Raw genomic sequence first — 21,181 nt, 5'->3', positions numbered from 1 at the left:
TCTCTGTTCCTCACACAATGCTATCTTATGACATATAAACTCTTTTACTATAGCGCATGACTAATTTTAACGTTTGCATTACATAATCAACGACATTTACAAGCTTGTTTAAGTGTGATCAAATTGCACGGTAGCTCGACTGATAGAGCGTTACATACTGGGGTACGAGTCCTGAAGAGCACACAAGTCGACACGTGAGCCGAAAGTGTCATAGAAACACCACAAAATGATGTAGTTGCTTCAGAAATTGTGTTTTTCATATCGAATTTGCTTTTTATGACACTATCGTTTGGGTTTAGGTTTAAGGTTTAGAGTAGGGATGTCGGTTTTGTTGATATAAATGTTGATAGAACATTATCCTAAAAAACCTCATTTGTTTAGGAGAACATTTCACTCGCTGATAACGCCACACAGTGGACATCTCACTCGCTTATAGCGCCACACAGTGGACATTTCACTCGCTTATAGCGCCACACAGTGGACACTTCACTCGCTTATAGCGCCACACTGTGGACATTTCACTCGCTGATAACGCCACACAGTGGACATTTCACTCGCTTATAGCGCCACACAGTGGACATTTCACTCGCTTATAGCGCCACACAGTGGACATCTCACTCACTTATAGCGTCACAGAGTGGACATCTCACTCGCTTATAGCACCACAGAGTGGACATTTCACTCGCTTATAGCGCCACACAGTGGACATTTCACTTGCTTATAGCGCCACACAGTGGACATCTCACTCGCTTATAGCGCCACACAGTGGACATTTCACACGTTTATAGCGCCACACAGTGGACATTTCACACGTTTATAGCGCCACACAGTGGACATCTCACTCACTTATAGCGCCACAGAGTGGACATCTCACTCGCTTATAGCGCCACAGAGTGGACATCTCACTCGTTTATAGCGCCACACAGTGGACATTTCACTCGCTTATAGCGCCACACAGTGGACATCTCACTCGCTTTTAGCGTTACACAGTGGACATTTCACTCGCTTATAGCGCCACACAGTGGACATTTCACACGTTTATAGCGCCACACAGTGGACATTTCACACGTTTATAGCACCACACAGTGGACATCTCACTCACTTATAGCGCCACAGAGTGGACATCTCACTCGCTTATAGCACCACAGAGTGGACATTTCACTCGCTTATAGCGCCACACAGTGGACATTTCACTCGCTTATAGCGCCACACAGTGGACATCTCACTCGCTTTTAGCGTCACATAGTGGACATTTCACTCGCTTATAGCGCCACACAGTGGACATTTCACTCGCTTATAGCGCCACACAGTGGACATCTCACTCGCTTATAGCGCCACACAGTGGACATTTCACACGTTTATAGCACCACACAGTGGACATCTCACTCACTTATAGCACCACACAGTGGACATTTCACACGTTTATAGCGCCACACAGTGTACATCTCACTTGCTTATAGCACCACACAGTGGACATTTCACACGTTTATAGCGCCACACAGTGGACATCTCACTCGCTTATAGCGCCACACAGTGGACATTTCACACGTTTTTAACGCCACACAGTGGACATCTCACTTGCTTATAGCGCCATACAGTGGACATTTCACTCGCTTTTAACGCCACACAGTGGACATTTCACACGTTTTTAACGCCACACAGTGGACATCTCACTCGCTTATAGCGCCACACAGTGGACATTACACTCGCTTTTAACGCCACACAGTGGACATTTCACTCGCTTATAGCGCCACACAGTGGACATTTCACTCGCTTATAGCGCCACACAGTGGACACTTCACTCGCTTTTAGCGTCACACAGTGGACATTTCACTTGCTTATAGCGCCACACAGTGGACACTTCACTCGCTTATAGCGCCACACAGTGGACATTTCACTTCGGAACTGCCCTGAGACGTGTAATGAACCACATAATTTTATTTTGCAAAAATGTTGTCATAGTCACGCAATGTTCGTTGCATGGGAGAAGACACTCACGAATTGCGATGTCAGAGCATCCAGCCCCTTGAGATGTAGAGAAAGATTAAAAATAATCAAAATAAGCTTTGAAGAAAGTTAGTAATGTTTTTGGTTTTGTGAATTGTTTTCTGAGGTTTGCTGCCAGATCATGGATGAATTCAATAAAATTTATATTTACTCACATTCCATTATTTTTATTATCATTATTATCATCATTATCATTGCTGGTTTAATAGTTTTTTTTATAATTAATAGTTGCCTAACAACAACAATAATAATTCAGGAAATAGGAAGTAGAAATTCATAGATATGATTTAAATATGAAGGCAAGTGTAAATACATGTTATAAATACACATTTAATTACAAATGCCTTTTGTTTTTATATATATATTTGCAACATGAATGATCATTTTTGACTTTGACTGTTTTCAATTTCAGGTCTTCAGTGTTTTCACTTGCATCGGCGTATATTCTTAGCAAGTAATGTGATGTTTAAGTGATTACATTTGTAAACATTGTCAAAAAACAGGCCAATATTTCAGAGTCAAGATGACCATTTTGTTATTGACAGTGCCTCACGTGACGTGATGATCAGTGGTGAGTTACATTGATATCATGAACTACTGTGAGTTGTTATGACATCCAACAACTGCACAAGTTGAGCCTGAAATTCATTTTTACTCCAAGTAACACTTAAATGGTTCTTGTTCTCCTCTGGATCGCTTGTTTTGGCAGTTTTTACTTGGCATCTTGAGACCAGAAATACAAAACAGACAATTAGAATCATCATGGCACTGCCCAATGATTGCTCAGAAAAACTGTGGGTAGAAGTGACTCGTCTCTGTAAATAGTCTCTGCCCGGGCCATGTCTCAAAACTGCCAGAAATGACCTACATGTTTCGGAGAAACACAGGTGCGTTCAGAGTCTGTAGCATTTAAAGGAATAATTCACCCAAAAATGAAAGTTCTCTCATCATTTACTCACCCTCATGTCATCCCAGATGTGTCTGACTTTCTTTCTTCTGCAGAACATAAATGAAGATTTTTAGAAGAATATTTCAGCTCTGTAGGACCATACAATGCAAGTAAATGGTGACCAGAACTTTGAAGCTCCAAAAAGCACATAAAGTCAGCAAAAAAGTAATCCATAAGACTCCAGTTGTTTAATCCATGTCTTCTGAAGTGATATGATAGGTGTGCCAACTCCTTATATTACAGGTTCAATACAAGTTAAGTTCAATCTACAGCATTTGTGGCATAATGTTGTATAAAATTGAATATTCATGATAAGCACAAAAAAATTATTTCAACTCGTCTCTCCTTTTCTTTTAAAAAAAAAGCAAAAATTAAGGTTCAAGGTTATAGTGTTCACTTACAATGGATGTGAATGAAGCCAATTTTTGGAGCGTTTAAAAGCAGAAATGTGAAGCTTATATTTAAAAAAAAAAAAAAACTTACATTATTTCTTCTGTTAAAACTTGTGTGTTATTTGAGCTGTAAAGTTGTTTAAATCATCATTGTTGTTGTAGGGTTTTTGTAGGTTTTTAGGGTTTATGGGGTAATGTCGTCATGGTAAATTTGGCTGTAACTTTACACAGAAAATGTAAGCGATTTTATCACACTAAAGTCACGTTGTTTGTTTATTGTTTGTTATAACATGCATATTGTTATTGTGTCTATACTTTTGTTTTTTAAAGAAAAGGAGGAACGAGTCGAAATACATTTTTGTTGTAATCAACATTATGACACAAATGCTGTCGATTGAACTTAACTTGTATTGAACCCGGAATATTCCTTTAATTGTATAAACTGTTTTCCCACATTTGTGGTGTGGAATTATTTGCTTGTGTATCAGTTCTGTTGTGTATGGCCTCCAGATGTGCCTCCTTATCTCCACTCCAAAAGGTCTTAAAACATTTTAGCACTAGGGTTAGGCCAAATCTAAATAGATACTTCCAAAGAGACCTATTTGATTTTACACAGAGAAAGTTTGCTTGAGTATCGACAAGTTTATTCACATCAAACACACAAACACAAACTCAGAATGGGTCTTTAATAAATAAAAAGAAAAGTTTAATATCAGATTATTCTGAGATTAAGGTTCATTCACACTGTCCCAACAAACGCCATCAAACACCAGCTTCCAACACTTGGGGTGATTCAGTGTTGAGGAGTAACTAAAAGTAGTGACACTACTAACTTAACTACATTTTCAGTAGCGTGCTGTGTAACATGTATTGGTTCTTTCGGACAGTTCACGTAAATGAACCAGTTAAAATGAACAATTCCCTTGTATATAGAGTTGGGAACTTTAATTCATTTTAGTGAATCGATTCTTTTGGATAATTCATGCAAATGAACTAGTTCACATAAATGATTCACTGATTCACCTGAGCCCCACACAGCCCTGAAGTAGCTTTGCCTTTTTTTTATAGCAAAATATATAGTTAATTGCTGCCAATAACTGACACCATTTTTCTCATGTTTAGCCTATGGAGCAACTACATGCTTTTCCCCTATTCTCTGTTTGCTGTATTATAGAGCACTGCAGGACAATTGAATAAATGATGCAGCTAAAATTGAGTGGGTGTGTTGGTATGGATGTCAGAGTGTGTTTTGTATGTGTGTATTGAGAAATGTGTGTGTGTGTGTGTGTGTGTGTGTGTGTGTGTGTGTGTGTGTGTGTGTGTGTAAAAAACAAGAGTGGCATTATGTAAACAAACTGGCATTTAAAGGGTTAAAATCCTGAAATGAATGAATATTTGGTAGTTATTATCAGAACTGATGTTGGTTAAAAACGTTAACTCATTGAAAGTGGAAAATAATATTAATATATAATATTATTATGGCAGTTTTTTGATGCAGACATTTTTGTCCTCTAAGGACCTCTGAGTAACTTTTCTTTATTGACGCACAAGAGTTAACTAAGTTATAAGCTTGTAGCTTGGGAAGATACAGTTTACAAGTAGCTTCCCCAGCACTGCTTGGATCAGTGTGTTAACCCTGTTGTCATTTGTTGGGTCAGTGTGAACTCACCTCTAGTCATCTTAGCACTAGACATGTTTCAGGGTGTAAGGGTGCCATTGTAGAGAGCAAGGGGCATTCTGGCAGAGTGTTTGTGGGAAGGAGGATGTGTGAGCATCGTTGGAGACTGTTGCTGTTGGTGCTCAGGAATTTGACGGCTCTCCAGTCCAACTACAAACCACTTGGAATGAGGTCTCATCCTGAGTGAGGGGTCATTCACTTCTCCGTTTTTGACACCTCGTTATCACAGCTGTGTGGAAGAGAGCGTGGCAGTGGCTCGCACGGCATGTGAGCAACATCAGGGGCAACGGGTAGATTATTCCCGGTCAGAGGAATCGTGGGTTTTGGATCCATTTAGTGTCAGTTCAGATTCGTCATGGCTATGCTGGTTCATAAGCACCAAATCAGACTGGAAATACGTGCTAGTGTTTTCCACAGGGTTGCTCAATGTTCTCACAACACTTTGAGGAGAATTTACAAAGAATGAATTGTGCGCGTTAAAAGTGCAGTTTATTTGCACGCTCTGTCTGCACGGATTAGGAATTAGGGCCAAAGTATTCTTCGGTTTTTGGTGCGCCAGTACGTCTCGCAGACATTGTGCATGATGCAAATTTAGCCATCAGCACCCAGTGCAGCCCAGTTTTTCTAGACACACAGACAATCCGCATCTGTGCGTGCCATCGATGCATGCGCCTGCTGTTGACTGTACTAAATAGTGTGTTCAAAGTCATGTCGGACTGATTGTAATTATGAGTTGAGCGCACATGAAAACCACCACAAAGTCGTAATTACGAGTGGGAAACACTGGATTTTCTTTGAGCCCCGACTTTTTGAGTTAGAGGCAGTTCGAAAAAAGAATCGTGGCGGAAGTAAATTGTTATTGGTAATAATTCAGTTTTACTAGAGGATTTTGATTGCACAGTTTAGTTTCTATGCATTTTTATACCATACTTGAATCACGATAAAACTTGAAAATAACAATGAAAATAAGCTGGTTTATGCAGCGACAAGCCTTTGCAACAAAACTACATTTCCCGTCATTATATGTGGCTACACTAGTTAAATAAATAAATAGATAAAGCATTAATAACACACCTAATGCATGGCTTTGCTCTTCAAAAGCTTCGTGCCTTCACTAGTACGTTAAAAAGAGAGAAATACATATGAAATTGCAAATGGGTCCGTTCTTTCTGACTAAAATCACTTGAACTCCGATATCGTAAGTATGAATTTCCCAGGAGGACTTGAACGCAACAAAAGAGTATCATAGAAGAGTTGTTGCACACATGCATCAAACACATCAATATGGGCTTGAGAGAGTATATTTTAAAAGGCTGATTATTCGACTGTGCGGCACGAGGAAAAACAAAGTATACCCGAGCCTTTACGCAGATCGAGCAACGGTACAAACAGGCCCATAAAATCTGTGCTGAGTGCAATGCACGGCTTGCGAGCTGGTTCTTTTTAACATGCTGAAAGTGCACTTGACTACACCGCGCATATACTGTATATATACAGTATATGCCAGGCTATAACGCTGTTCTCCATCATTTGATCATAACTTGATGAATTTGCTACCATGATGGAAAGAAAATGTACACAAGCATCTCTTTTAAACTAAATTCAGTTTACCACCTGCTTTCCTCAGGCGGTAATAACATGATGTTTAATGCATCGGACGAATAGTGTAGAGTTTTGTGAATGAAGTGCAATCCATAATGAGTCTAATTTACATGGAAAACAACCGTATTTGCAATTGACATTGGGATTGACATTGCATGCACACTAAGATTTGGGATTGACATTGCATGCACACTAAGATTTGGGATTATCATTGCATGAACACTAAGATTTGGGATTGACATTGCATGCACACTAAGATTTGGGATTGACATTGCATGCACACTAAGATTTGGGATTGACATTGCATGCACACTAAGATTTGGGATTGACATTGCTTGCACACTATGATTTGGGATTGACATTGCATGCACACTAAGATTTGGGATTGACATTGCATGCACACTAAGATTTGGGATTGACATTGCATGCACACTAACATTTGGGATTGACATTGCATGCACACTAAGATTTGGGATTGACATTGCATGCACACTATGATTTGAGATTGACATTGCATGCACACTAAGATTTGGGATTGACATTGCATGCACACTATGATTTGAGATTGACATTGAATGCACACTATAAATTGGGATTGACATTGCATGCACACTATGATTTTGGATTGACATTGCATGCACACTAAGATTTGGGATTGACATTGCATGCACACTATGATTTGGGATTGACATTGAATGCACACTATAAATTGGGATTGACATTGCATGCACACTATAAATTGGGATTGACATTGCATGCACACTAAGATTTGGGATTGACATTGCATGCACACTATGATTTGGGATTGACATTGCATGCACACTATAAATTGGGATTGACATTGCATGCACACTATAATTTGGGATTGACATTGCATGCACACTATGATTTGGGATTGACATTGCATGCACACTATAATTTGGGATTGACATTGCATGCACACTATGATTTGGGATTGACATTGCATGCACACTATAATTTGGGATTGACATTGCATGCACACTATGATTTGGGATTGACATCGCATGCACACTATAATTTGGGATTGACATTGCATGCACACTATGATTTGGGATTGACATTGCATGCACACTATGATTTGGGATTGACATACACTTACACTACGATTGATCCTTTTTAGTACAGTCAATGGCAGGCGCATGCGCAGGCAATGCAAACAGACAAGGACTGTCCGCATGCCTAGAAATATTGTGCTGCACGCGGACAGTCAGCATGGACTGTGCCGATGAGGAAATTGACATCATAGCGGCACATGGAAAACTGAAATATACTTTGGCCTTAAAACGCAGATTTTTGTGCTGAAAAAATGTTCACGTGCAAAAGTGCCACGAATGTTTAGTGAATTTGCCCCATTATATCAACAGTTTGAGTTACACCCTAAAGCATTGTGCTTTATATTACAATAGGCCAATACAAAAAAATACTAATTTACACAGAGCAAATATACATTAGACCCCAATAAAAAGCAGTTGCATGCTTTTGTTCTTGATTTGTGATGTTGTGCCAAGATTCCATTCAGTGCCAACTGAGTGTAAATGTTCAGTTCACGAAGCAACAGGTGTGAAGCTTTGTTTCCTATTTTGGTTAATGAGCTGCTAGATTATTTTTGCGTATCATAAGGTCACATCTTTACTTCCTCCATAGAGACACTTCATCTAGTTTTATCCAGGAAAGAGTCTTTTGTTGAGTTTTGTTGGGTTTTATCTGCATCCACATTCCATGACCACCATTCCTTCGTATTTATGTTTTAACACCACAACGCCGTTTTTATTCTCATAGAGGAGAGAGATGGGCTCTAACTTGGTGGGCACACAGCATGCTTGTGAGGCTCTCTGGGGACTCTTTAGATTGAGAAGTGTTTGGATGATGGCGTGCTTGGTTGGCGTTACTTCTGGAGCCAGTGGATAGTTACACACACCGCGGCAGGTGTATGCTTGATAACCAGCCGGGGTGACAACCCACGAGTCCCAGCCTATATCCTTAAAATCTACATACAGCTCGGCCCTTTTGCAGTCTTCCACTTTAGCACTGCGACGGACTCTTGGAGCGTTGTCGTAGATCACGTTTGAGCGCATCTGCATTAACAGCGCCTCATCCTGCTCTTCATGTTCCTCATTCTCATCCGTCCACCGTTCATTAATGCCAGGCAGTTCATCCTCCACTTTTATCATCTGCTTGAGTTCTCTCCGGCCTTTCTGATGATCATCTGAGAAGATGATGAGCACTGGCTCATGTTTTCCATTAGGATTCCTGTCAATATCCAGATCTACAAACTGTTGACCATTCCACTCATTTGTATTCCTACAAGTTATTGCCACATTCTCACGATTCAGATTTTCAATATGAACCTCCAGCCTGTGGGTCAAACTGCTTGATCTTCTCCAGTGCTGGACAGCTTTTGTCAGATCAAATACCTCCCAGCCACTTTCCTTACGATGCACGCATTTTGATGCCAGCTCCTGCATTCCATGCTGATCTTTGTCACCCGTGCTGTCATTGGCATCCGCAGCATTCCCAAAGTGCCCACCCCTCTGCCTTTCAAAAATGGTGACCTTCCATCCCACCCTGATAAGGTGGCGTGTGTCTCTCTTGAGAAGTGTGTGCAGGCGCAGTTCAGCTTTGATGACACGCTCGTGTTGCGGGACAGAGATGTTGAACAGGAGAGGGTGTGTTTGCAAGCTCTTGCTCATCACATTGTGTGCAGAGTGATCTAAAAATCAGAGAGCGAAGAAACTCTGATTTCACAGGAAATTATCTTTGTAAGGATTAAATAAAAAGTTCAATACCACAAACCATGGTTGACTTTTTAGACGCTATCTCTGTACAGAGAGAAAAAAAAAACAGACCACGCAAAAAAATAAATAATAATAATTATTATTATTATTATTATTAAATCTTAAAATAATACTATCAGTACTGAAAATAACAAGAACAACAATTATTATTAATAATATTTCAATAAAATAGTAGAAGAATATTGATAACATTAATATCCATTATTACAATAATGTTTAATCAAGAATAGTAACAATAATTATTAATAATAATAAAAGTAATAATAAGGCCCTAAAATAGTAAAATAATATAGATAATGTTAATATTTATAAAAAATAAAATTGGCTTAATAATAATGATTATTACAATTATTAATAATAATACAATAAAATAGTAAACTACTATAACATTTACTAATAAAATAATGTGTATTTAATAATAATTATAATTAATAATAATATAAATAACTATAATTATAATACAATAAAATAGCAAAATAATGCTGACATCAATATTTACCAATAAAACAGTTATTTCATAATAATTATTAATACTAACAAATATAACAATAATTATTGATAATAATTATATTATTAATAATATTTATAACACATTAAAATAATAACAATAATATGTATTAATGAAATAGTTATGCAATAATAATAATAATAATTTTATTTGTATTATTAATTATAATAAGATTAAATAGTAGTAAAATAATGCTGACATTAATATTTATCAATACATTAATATTAAGATTATTAATACAATAAGTAATATATATAATTTACATTCAAGCCACAAGTGTCATTAATAGTAAACATTTCTTTAAGTTTACCTACTGCAAGTTCAGTATAACTGATATATCCAAATAACAAGGACAATAATTATTGGTAAATCACACAAGCGATAAAAAGTAAATAGCTAACTTAGAAAATGGATTCTTATGTTTATATATATATATATATATATATATATATATATTTATTTATTTATTTATTTTTTTTTTTTTAACCTCAATTTATTGATTGAAATACTTCTTTGGTACCTTCATTTTTGAAACTGCGCACAATGTTTCCTGGAGGCACTGCGGTTCTGTCGTTGGCAAAACGGTTGTAAAGTTCCAGCATGTACTCTGGTGGCTCAATGCGGCTCGTTCTGGGCCTCTGCAGGGGCCTCTGATCTGTGAAGTTTAACATGTGGAGGAACTGCCCCAGAATGTCCTCCATATCAACATTATCATCCTGCTTGAGAAGAGAAGACTCCACAGCAGCTTTGAGCTCTCCTGGAATCAAGTGTCGCTCTTCAGATGGAACTGGACTGCACAGACCAGAGCAACACAACAGCAGGACACAGAAGCTCAAGGTGCAAATGTTTCCAGACAGACTCATGGCTGAAATCACAGATGTGTGCTGATCTGAACTGTTAGGATGTGGGGATATGACATAAGATCCTCCGTTTCTGACACCTGTGCAGGTCTTGTGTGTTTGCGCTCGGTTTTTCTCCCTTTGGCCTGACAGTTTGATGTGGGGTGAGAAGAAAAACAGCCTCGTCCTTGTTGATCTTGTGATCAAGCGCAGAGGGCAGGACCGCGTTGTCAACCCAGTTGTGCTGACAAGTTTGGAGATGTTGCCACTTTGTCTCTGGGCCTTTCATAGTTTGGCTGCTGAGGGCCACCGTGTTCCTCACACTTCCTGTATCTTCTTTCCATGCATGCCTTTCTCAGACTTTCAGCTCAAACGTACAGGCTGACCACTTAGTAAACCCATATAGGGTTTCACATCACTTTCACATTCACATTTAAGGCATTAAGCAGACACTCCAGAGCAACTTACGAGAAGTATTTAGCTTCACATATGTGACTGTTGTGATCAATCAGATGGCAAGCATGTAACTTAGTTAAGGTAAGTGATTCCACAAAATCTATTTATCTATATTTACTGTAAGATATATATTCTGAATTGAAAATGCAAAAAAAAATTGTATTACATTTTTTTAGTTCAAACAAACGTATTTCTTTTGAGTAAATCCAACAAAACCGAATCATGTTCATTCTACTTAAAATATGCACACAAGGTTTCTTGTAATCTTGTTATGTTAACTCAGTACACTCAAAAAAAATATTTTAATATTTACGCATTTCAATTTCATTACAAAATTCTATCAAATTGAATTGAGTAATCTTTAATGAAATAAAATAACAATAATAATATATATTTTCTAAACATTACACAATTCAAGTTTCAAGTTTTATTCGTCATATACATAACCATACACAGTACGACATGTAGTGAAATTCTTGGTACGACTTTTCTCCCCACAGTTTACGATAAAATTATATATAGACACACACACACACACACATACATATATGCACACACACACACACACTACCGGTCAAAAGTTTTGAAACACTTGACTGAAATGTTTCTCATGATCTTAAAAATCTTTTGATCTGAAGGCGTATGCTTAAATGTTTGAAATTAGTTTTGTAGACAAAAATATATATATATTGTGCCACCATATTAATTCATTTCATTATAAAACTAAAATTGTAAAAGTTTTTGAAATGGATGACTTGGACCAAATAATAAAGAAAAGCAGCCAATAAGTGCCCAACATAGATGGGAACTCCTTCAGTACTGTTTAAAAATCATCCCAGGGTGATACCTCAAGAAGTTGGTTGAGAAAATGTCAAGAGTACATGTCTGCAAATTCTAGACAAAGGGTGACTACTTTGAAGATGCTCAAATATAACACAGTTTTGATTTATTTTGGATTTTGTTTAGTCACGACATAATTCCCATAGTTCCATTTATGTTATTCCATAGTTTTAATGACTTTACTATTATTCTAAAATGTGAAAAACAATTATAGTAAAGAATAAGTGTTTCAAAACTTCTGACCGGTAGTGTATATATAGATAGATAGAAGAACAGACAGACAGACAGACAGATAGATAAATAGATAGATAGAAGAACAGACAGACAGACAGACAGATAGATAGATAGATAGACAGATAGACAGACAGACAGACAGACAGATAGATAGATAGATAGATAGATAGATAGATAGATAGATAGACAGATAGACAGACAGACAGACAGACAGATAGATAGATAGATAGATAGATAGATAGATAGATAGATAGATAGACAGATAGATAGAAGAACAGACGGACAGACGGACGGACGGACGGATGGATAGATAGATAGATAGATAGAAGAACAGACAGACAGACAGACAGACAGACAGACAGATAGATAGATAGACAGATAGACAGACAGACAGACAGACAGACAGATAGATAGATAGATAGAAGAACAGACAGACAGATAGATAGATAGATAGAAGAACAGACAGACAGACAGACAGACAGATAGATAAATAGATAGATAGAAGAACAGACAGACAGACAGACAGACAGACAGATAGATAAATAGATAGATAGATAGATAGATGAACAGACAGACAGACAGACAGATAGATAAATAGATAGATAGAAGAACAGACAGACAGACAGACAGATAGATAGATAGATAGATAGATAGATAGATAGATAGATAGAAGAACAGACAGACAGACAGATAGATAGATAGATAGATAGATAGATAGATAGATAGATAGATAGATAGATAGATAGATAGAAGAACAGACAGACAGACAGATAGATAGATAGATAGATAGATAGATAGATAGATAGATAGATAGATAGAAGAACGGACGGACGGACGGACGGACGGACGGATAGATAGAAGAACAGAAAGACAGACAGACAGATAGACAGATAGATAGATAGATGATACACAGATATATATATATATATATTAAATTATAACGTATATATATGTGTGTGTGTGTGTGTGTGTGTGTGTGTGTGTGTGTGTGTGTTTGTGTGTGTGTGTTTGTGTGTGTGTGTGTTTGTGTGTGTAGTTTAATTCAATTTTCTTAATTTTTAAATAATTAAAATAGGTTTGTTCAAAACTTAGAGAATACTTTTTAAAACTATATTTTAATAATCAGTAAAAAAATTGTTTTTTAAATGAATAAAAAGAGCTTTTTATTCAAGTGCAATGTAATTTTAATTCTCAGATAAAATGATCTGAATATGAACTCTGATAATTCTCATCAGTTTCTCCCAAGAGCAAATGATCTGAGCTCTACTATACACATTCATGTTATAGCTGGACACTCTGTCTTTATTTCTTTTAAGAAATTTTAGGGGAAACGTCTAAAAAAGTTGATGCTTAAAACATAACTGAGAACAGTAAGTCTCATGAGTTATCACAGAGCAACCTCTGAGCAATAATATGTCCCCCTGGGTGCACTGCTGCAATGTTTTGTCTGATTTCATGAAGGAAATATTGTATGTTAATATGACAGTTCAGCATATTAACATAAAGCCTATAACACATGTCAGGGCTTTGCATGAATACTGACCGCATATTGAATTTATCCATATTTTTGGACAAAGACTTCTGATCAACATGGCCAGCCACTGCTCTGTGTATTTACTGTAAATGCAGTAACTGCAATATTACAAAGCAACCACAAGGTGTCAGAATAAAATCATGCAGTTCAAATGCAATCAGGATTTCTGTATGATCATTCTTTTCATAGAATTATTCATTAAAAGAGAGCATGTTTATTCAAGGATCACCTTTGAAAGTGAGTTCTCTTAGAGCACAATACTGTATGATGTAAAGCTGTCACATATCCACAATAACCATGGAGTGATAATATAGGAGTTGCTTTATAATCAGTTGCAATATTTACACCTCTATAAAAAACACTGATGCTAATCATCACAGCGGGGAGAGTGAAGCACGAGTTTTAATCGCAGGATTGACATGGCTGACATTATTACGAGCTGTTATTCAACTTCCAGCTGTGCTGTTCTGTCAACCGGAGAGAATTCAGGAATATAAATCTTCTACAGGAGGTCCCAAATGTCGACCTAAAGATTTAGATGATATACTGATCCTCAGGGAAGAATGGAGCGGGACAAGAACAGTTTCCTGTCTGATACAGGTTTAAAAGAATAGTTCACTAAAAGGAACAACAGGAATTCCGTCATCACTAGCCCTGATGTTACTCCAAACCCATATGCTGTTGCTTTTTTTCTGAAGAATCCTCACGCCACGTTTTTCCACACAATGACATGGTGACCATTGCTGTCAAGCTGCAAAAGGGACAAAGCGTGTCATAAAAATGCACTATATTCAAGACTTTTGAAGTAATATGTTAGTTTTGAGTGAGGAACAGACTGTAATTTAAGTCACTCTTATAACATGGTTCTCTGGAACACTTGATTCTGATTGCTCAATGGTGCCATCTAGTGGTCTGATGTCTCTGAGTAACAACCGCACATTCACGTATCAGACCGCTCATCCGGGTATTGCGAGTCATCCTTCCTGCTTCTCAGATCACTGTGTGATCTCTACAAGTAAGCTAATAAAATAACATAAATGCAAATCAATGGTTCATGTCCATTTATTTGTTTATTTGGCAAGTAGTCTTGTAATAGGCTGAATAATGAGGAGTCAGACGGTCATTGTCACAGAATAAACACCAACAGATCTCTGACACAAACAGGAAGTGGATTTTAGCTGTTAAGTGATTTCTTCCTTCATGTTGGGGTCCTGATCAACCTGTGGGGGTTTATTTTTGCGATAACAACCAGCTGACTGTACATTATCCTTTACAAAATCTTCCTCTCCACTGAAGCTCTCAAATCAAACGTGACGGCTAGAGCGCAGCAATCTGATTCCAGAAGTACAAATCCCATACATTATATTCCATAGGCAAATTTATCTTTAACGATAACTTAACTGTTAAAGACAGACCTACCGTGAGCTCTAAGGTTGTTAATTGATGCTATATGTTTCTGTTGAAGCCATTAGTCCATGCTCTTATAACTTCACTTTCAAACAATCGTGTTTAATAGTGGAATTCCTGGTGAAAAATAACACTACCTGTGATCCTGCAGAGAAAGATCCAGCAATCAGAGAATCACGGCAAACAAAGTGCGCAAAAAAGCTCTGCAGCGACCACCCACTCCCATGACACTCTGTTAAAGTCGCTCTCTCTGCACTCTCAAACTTTCTGAATCTTTTGCAATATACATTTCACTTATAATCAACAACTTTAAATTAGTGCTGAAAAATTTTAATCAGTTGATTAAAAACTTTAATCGCGATTAATCCCAGATATTACAATTGCTGAAATTTGACTCTATATATATACTTATTTCCCGTCAAAATGCATTTATTTCCTTCTTTGGAAAGAACAACACAATATAACAAAACTATATGTAACAATAATGCTCCACAGTATAAAGACAGAAATTCACTTAAATAGCACCAATTATAGTAAAAAAAAAATTTTTTTGTGTTCCAATTTGGAATGCCCAATTCCCACTACTTAGTAGGTCCTCGTGGTGGCACAGCTACTCACCTCAATCCGGGTGGCGGAGGACAACTCTCAGCTGCCTCCGCTTCTGAGACCATCAATCCGTGCATCTTATCACGTGACTCATTGTGCATGACACCGCAGAGACTCACAGCATGTGGAGACTCATGCTACTCTCTGTGATCCACACATAACTTACCACACGCCGCATTGAGAGCGAGAACCACTAATCACGACCACGAGGAGGTTACCCCATGTGACTCTACCCTCCCTAGCAACCAGGCCAACTGTCACGGAGTCCTCGCCGCTGCCATCCGCCAGGGGAGCAGCCGCGGCCGTCTGCCTGGGGATGGAGGGGTCACTGCCGGCCGACGAGAGCCGGAGGAACCATGGCCATCTGCCGAGAAGGGGAGGAGCGGTCCCATCTGTCAGGGGCCGGAAGACTCGCTGCCATCCGCCGGGGGAGGAGCGAGCTTGCATCCACCAGAGGGCAGAGGAGCGGTTGAGGACCGGGCGACAGTGTGTCCGGGTGCTGGCAAGCAAGTTCTTCTCTCTCTCTCCTCTCTCTCTCTCTGTGTCTCCGCTCGCCCTTTCCCTCTCCCCACACCTCCCCTCGTCTCTCCCCCAGGTTCACAGGAGGCGGGGTGGACCACCGGCTGACAGAACGGCTGGAAGAGCAGCGTCTCCCCCCCAGAGATGGGGCAGGAGTTAGTCAGACTGGTGGCGCCCGGCCTGAATCGGGCGGGGGAGGAGTGTGACGAGGAGGAGGGCGTGGCCGGGCCATGATGGAGCATGGCCAGTGCTGAATCAGCTGATCAGTGGGAGAGCGAGATAAAGGGCAGCCAGAGACACCGGTTTGAGAGAGACGCCTTATAAACGTAGGCTATAAATGAGATGACATTTATAGCCTACGTTTTGTGTTTGTTCAACATTACTGTGAAGTGCACACCTGCAAGTGAAATGTGCTCTAAGATTCCTATTTACTGACTGCAGCAGTACTTGGTGACATTAAATGATTGTTGACACTGTAATAACAGTATCAGTAACAGATCCAAATTTTATCGTTACTGAGATATAGCCCTTGTAACAACTTCAGCATGGGACAACTAGCCCCAGTCACTCAGATGATTTCATTAGTAGAATAAATTATAATGAATTTTTGTTGTCATATTTGTCATGGAAGCAGTCAGTGCTGTAGTGGTGACATAAACAAGAGAAAGGAATACAACAATAAATCTACATCAATCTAACACTCACAAAAGTCATAAGTTTGACAAGCCTTTAAACATTAAAGGTGACAGCAGTTGTTCTCTGTGTTTTCATGTCTGCTGGCACTCGAGTCATGGGTTGCAGCACTGCAGTGTCGCAGCTCGAGAAGGTTGAGAAATAGTAAATGGCAGCACACTATTATTCATCTCACCTACAGAGCCGCGATTTAAATACCAACATGATAAGCGATTGAGCGGTGATGACAGATGCTGTTTATCCGTGTCACTCCATATGACATGACATTCACACTCGAATCCAATAAACACCGCATGAACATCTATTACAACCTCAACACTTGATGATGATGAAAGATCTACTAAGATCAAGATATTGATCTGATAGTTTCTTGCTTCAATGTTAATCAAAAGGATTATTTTTATATATATATATAAAAATAATACAGAATAAATTCTGCATTTTGTGCAATATATGTCAGCATATAAAAAATGGATTGTTCACCCAAAAAGAAAAACACCGTCATTATTTACTCAAAAAGTAAAACTGAAAAGATGTTACACTGTATGTTACTCTCAGTCACTGTCCACTTTTTTATTTCATTCATTGACAGTGAATGGTGACTGATGCTGTTATTCTCCCTGAGTTGCATCTGCCTTTGTCCCACAGAAGAAAATCATTCAGGTTTGGAACAACATGAGCGTGATAAAATAATGACAGATTTTTAGGTGAACTACCCCTTTAATATTCTTAGAGTAATACTTTCAGCAAGGGTAAAGAACTTAAAAGCAATAGCATCTTTGATTTTTGGAATTGTAACAATGTAAATAATCTAACAGGTTATATGCTCAAATGCTCAATGGTTTATTGAATTATACAATGTAACAGACAATTTTTAAACTCAAGCATCAGTACAATTCACAATGAGATCAGTTAAAAACATTCTATTCTCACAAGCTGGTTGCCTACAGTACTAGATTTAGTATTGCAATAAAGGGTTTCATATTGCTTAATGTAAGACTTCTATTCATTAGAACCTATAAGAAAGTACCCATATATACAGTACACACACACACACACACATATATATAGTACATTCAGAAAGCATTCAAACCCCTTAATTTTATTCTTCTCTGCAGATCCTCTCAAGCTCTGTCAGGTTGGATGGGGACTGTCGGTGGACAGTCATTTTCAGGTCTCTCCAGAGATGTTCGATTGGGTTCAAGTCCGGGTTCTGGCTGGGCCACTCAAGGACTTTCCCAGAGTTATAGTTGTCCCTAAGCCACTCTTGTGTTGTCTTGGCTGTGTGCTTAGGGTCATTATCCTGTTGGAAGGTGAACCTTCAGCCCAGTCTGAGGTCCTGAGCACTCTGGACCAGGTTTTCATTAAGGATATCGCTGTATTTTGCTGCATTCAGATTTCCTTCAACCCTGACCAGTCCCCCAGTCCCTGCTGCTGAAAAACACCCCCACAGCATGATGCTACCACCACCATGCTTCACCGTTGGGATGGTATTGTGCAGGTGATGAGCAGTGCCTGATTTCCTCCAGACATGACGCTTCAAATTGAGGCCAAACAGTTCAATCTTGTTTCTCACAGTCTGAGAGTCCTTTAGGTGCTTTTTTGTGTGTCTTGCACTGAGGAGAGGCTTCCGTCTGGTCACTCTGCCATAAAGTCCAGATCGGTGGAGTGTTGCAGTGATGGTTGTCCTTCTGCAAGTTTCTCCCATCTCCATACATGATCTCTGGAGCTCAACCAGAGTCACCATCGGGTTCTTGGTCACCTCTCTTATCAAGGCTCTTCTCCTCCGATTGCTCAGTTTGGCCATGCGGCCAGCTCTAGCAAGAGTCCTGGTTGTTCCAACCTTCTTCCTTTTAAGAATTATGGAGGCCACTGTGCTCTTGTGAACCTTCAATGCATCCAAGAATGTTTTTGTAGCCTTCCTCAGATCTGTGCCTCAACACAATCCTGTCTCTGAGCTCTACAGGTAGTTCCTTTGACCTCATGGCTTGGTTTTTGCTCTGATATGCATTTTCAGCTGTGATATCTTATATAGACAGCTGTGTGCCTAATCATGTCCAATCAATTGAATTTGCCACAGGTGGACTCCAGTCAAAGTATAGAAACATCTCAAAAGATGATCCAGAAAAATGGGATGCACCTGAGCTCAATTTCAAGTGTCATAGCAAAGGGTCTGAATACTTATGTCAATGTGATATTTCAGTATTTCATTTTTAATAAATGTGCAAAGATATCAAAAATCTGGTTTTTGCTTTGACATTATGGGGTATGGAGTGTAGATTGATGTGAAAAAATAATAATAATTTAAAACATTTTAGCATACGGCTGCAACATAACAAAATCTGAATACTTTCTGAATGCACCATATATATATATATACACACATATACACACATTCACAACATAACAGTGTTTCCCGAAAACACCATAAATCTGTATTAAAGGAATATTCCTTTAAAAACTCTCCTCATGTGAATAGTCCGTCTCATAGCTAAGACAATATTCATGACATACAATGTGTGAAAATGAAAGCGTGATGCCATTCATCACAGTGTCATGCAACAGATCACATTACTGCGAGAACTAAAGAACAGGTGTCAGTAACTACACAGCAAAATCAAATACTTCAAACCAGGTGAGCAGCAGAGTTAATAAAACCTCATGAAAATCCTTCACAGAGTCTTTGCTATGAAAAGAAAGTTTAACCAAGATAAATATCACCACCATATTGTGTATCATGATTAATGCCTTGACAGTTCACAGCGCATATTGTCTTTTACACGTCAAAGTAATATCAATAATATTAGAGTATAATCTGCTCTCACAGACCCGTTCTCATTCAAACCCAAAACTGTGGAGGACCACTGGCCTCCTACAACCCAGATGGCACACACTGACTGAAGCCATTTCAGAAGCAGAGCAAGTTTACATGTTTTGTTTTCTTTTGAGCAAGATGCACAAATGAATCGTTCACAATAAGACCAAGAACAAGTAAATACGGTCCATTGTGTATGAATGTTGACTGTAACAATGTGATTGAAAAGTCCTCTTATTAATTACTTGAAGTAGACGTTTTTCAACCAATTTTAATGTTTGAGGTTAAGGCAGTATCTTCTGCTACATAATCCAAGTAATCCCTCATTTTTCCAGCATATTCTTGCTGGTCTGGAACAGCTTTCTTGAGCACACTTTCTCTCTCTGTGCAGCAGCACTTGCAACGGGGCAATTAGCTGCAGGTGTGCAGTTTTCCTGTAATTTTCTCGAGAATGGTTCCGTTGTCAATAGATCTATTGTTTTTCACATACAGAAGGAGAGCAATTCCTTTCACTCGTTAAATGTCAGCTAAAGAACATTTCCTCTATAAGGTTAAAACGATTTACATGTTTCACGCTGATTACATTTGGATTCTGTGATCGTCTGATGAAAAGAGAAAGATTTACAATCATTATGATTTCATTGATCACTTTGCAATCACTTTCATTTTATGACTTAACCTCGTCTCTATTTAGCATTCTTGATTAGTTCATAAACTAACCAGCGGGTCAATGAATCGATGGCTCTGTCCAAAACCTGCTAAATGATGCCTTTACAGGCACTATGAAGCAGTACGAAGGCATCAAGGCATGACTCTGAATCCAATGTTTGCGTCACATCCTTTCTACTACAGTTTTTCTTGATAGATTTTACACATTTCACCAAACTATAGTCTTGCTATATTGTATAGGCGTATGTAAGACAGCACTGTAAGCACAGATACAGTAATTGTGGGCATTGATTGTGGCATGTAGATCAATGCCATTCTTCCATCTCATTTGTTGAGATTGAAGTCACTGTAGATCTGTTCACATTAGGCCGAACTCTTTGTGATTCATAACATGATCAAATAGAGGGATTCTCAGTTCATTTGAGCCTCTTCTGTGTCTTCTTTACTCTAATTTTCCACCCTGCTGTCCGCTTTCTCTCTGCTCACCATCATTACAGCATCTTTTCTCAACTCTTTCAGTGCTCACCCCTGAGGGAGTTGAAAAAACCTTTTTGAATTGTCATACCTGACCCATTTTATAGATGGCAAAGCCATGATAGTTGTGTGATACATTTAGT

The 21,181-nt window shown here is 38.6% G+C and overlaps 1 protein-coding gene across 1 annotated transcript; it reads right to left on the bottom strand.

The window, feature by feature from the left end:
• Positions 1-8,329: 8,329 nt before the first annotated feature.
• LOC127433089 (bone morphogenetic protein 10-like) lies at positions 8,330-10,904 on the bottom strand. Its single transcript, XM_051684748.1, has 2 exons — positions 10,473-10,904; positions 8,330-9,359 (listed from the first exon to the last, which is right to left on the bottom strand). Exons 1-2 carry the CDS (start codon positions 10,813-10,815, stop codon positions 8,350-8,352), a joined length of 1,353 nt encoding a protein of 450 aa, XP_051540708.1. The 5' UTR covers positions 10,816-10,904; the 3' UTR covers positions 8,330-8,349.
• Positions 10,905-21,181: the final 10,277 nt, after the last annotated feature.

The sequence above is a fragment of the Myxocyprinus asiaticus genome, chromosome 42 (genome assembly GCF_019703515.2).
Source record: "Myxocyprinus asiaticus isolate MX2 ecotype Aquarium Trade chromosome 42, UBuf_Myxa_2, whole genome shotgun sequence".
Lineage (NCBI taxonomy): Eukaryota > Metazoa > Chordata > Actinopteri > Cypriniformes > Catostomidae > Myxocyprinus > Myxocyprinus asiaticus.
This window is presented reverse-complemented; position numbering and strand designations above follow the sequence as displayed.

Bases quoted from the DNA above. Each gene is read 5' to 3' on its own strand.
- LOC127433089 (XM_051684748.1), bottom strand. From the start codon at position 10,815: ATGAGTCTGTCTGGAAACATTTGCACCTTGAGCTTCTGTGTCCTGCTG. The intron at 9,360-10,472 runs GTACCAAAGAAG...TCTGATTTTTAG, and splicing joins GCGCAGTTTCAAAAATGAAG to ATCACTCTGCACACAATGTG.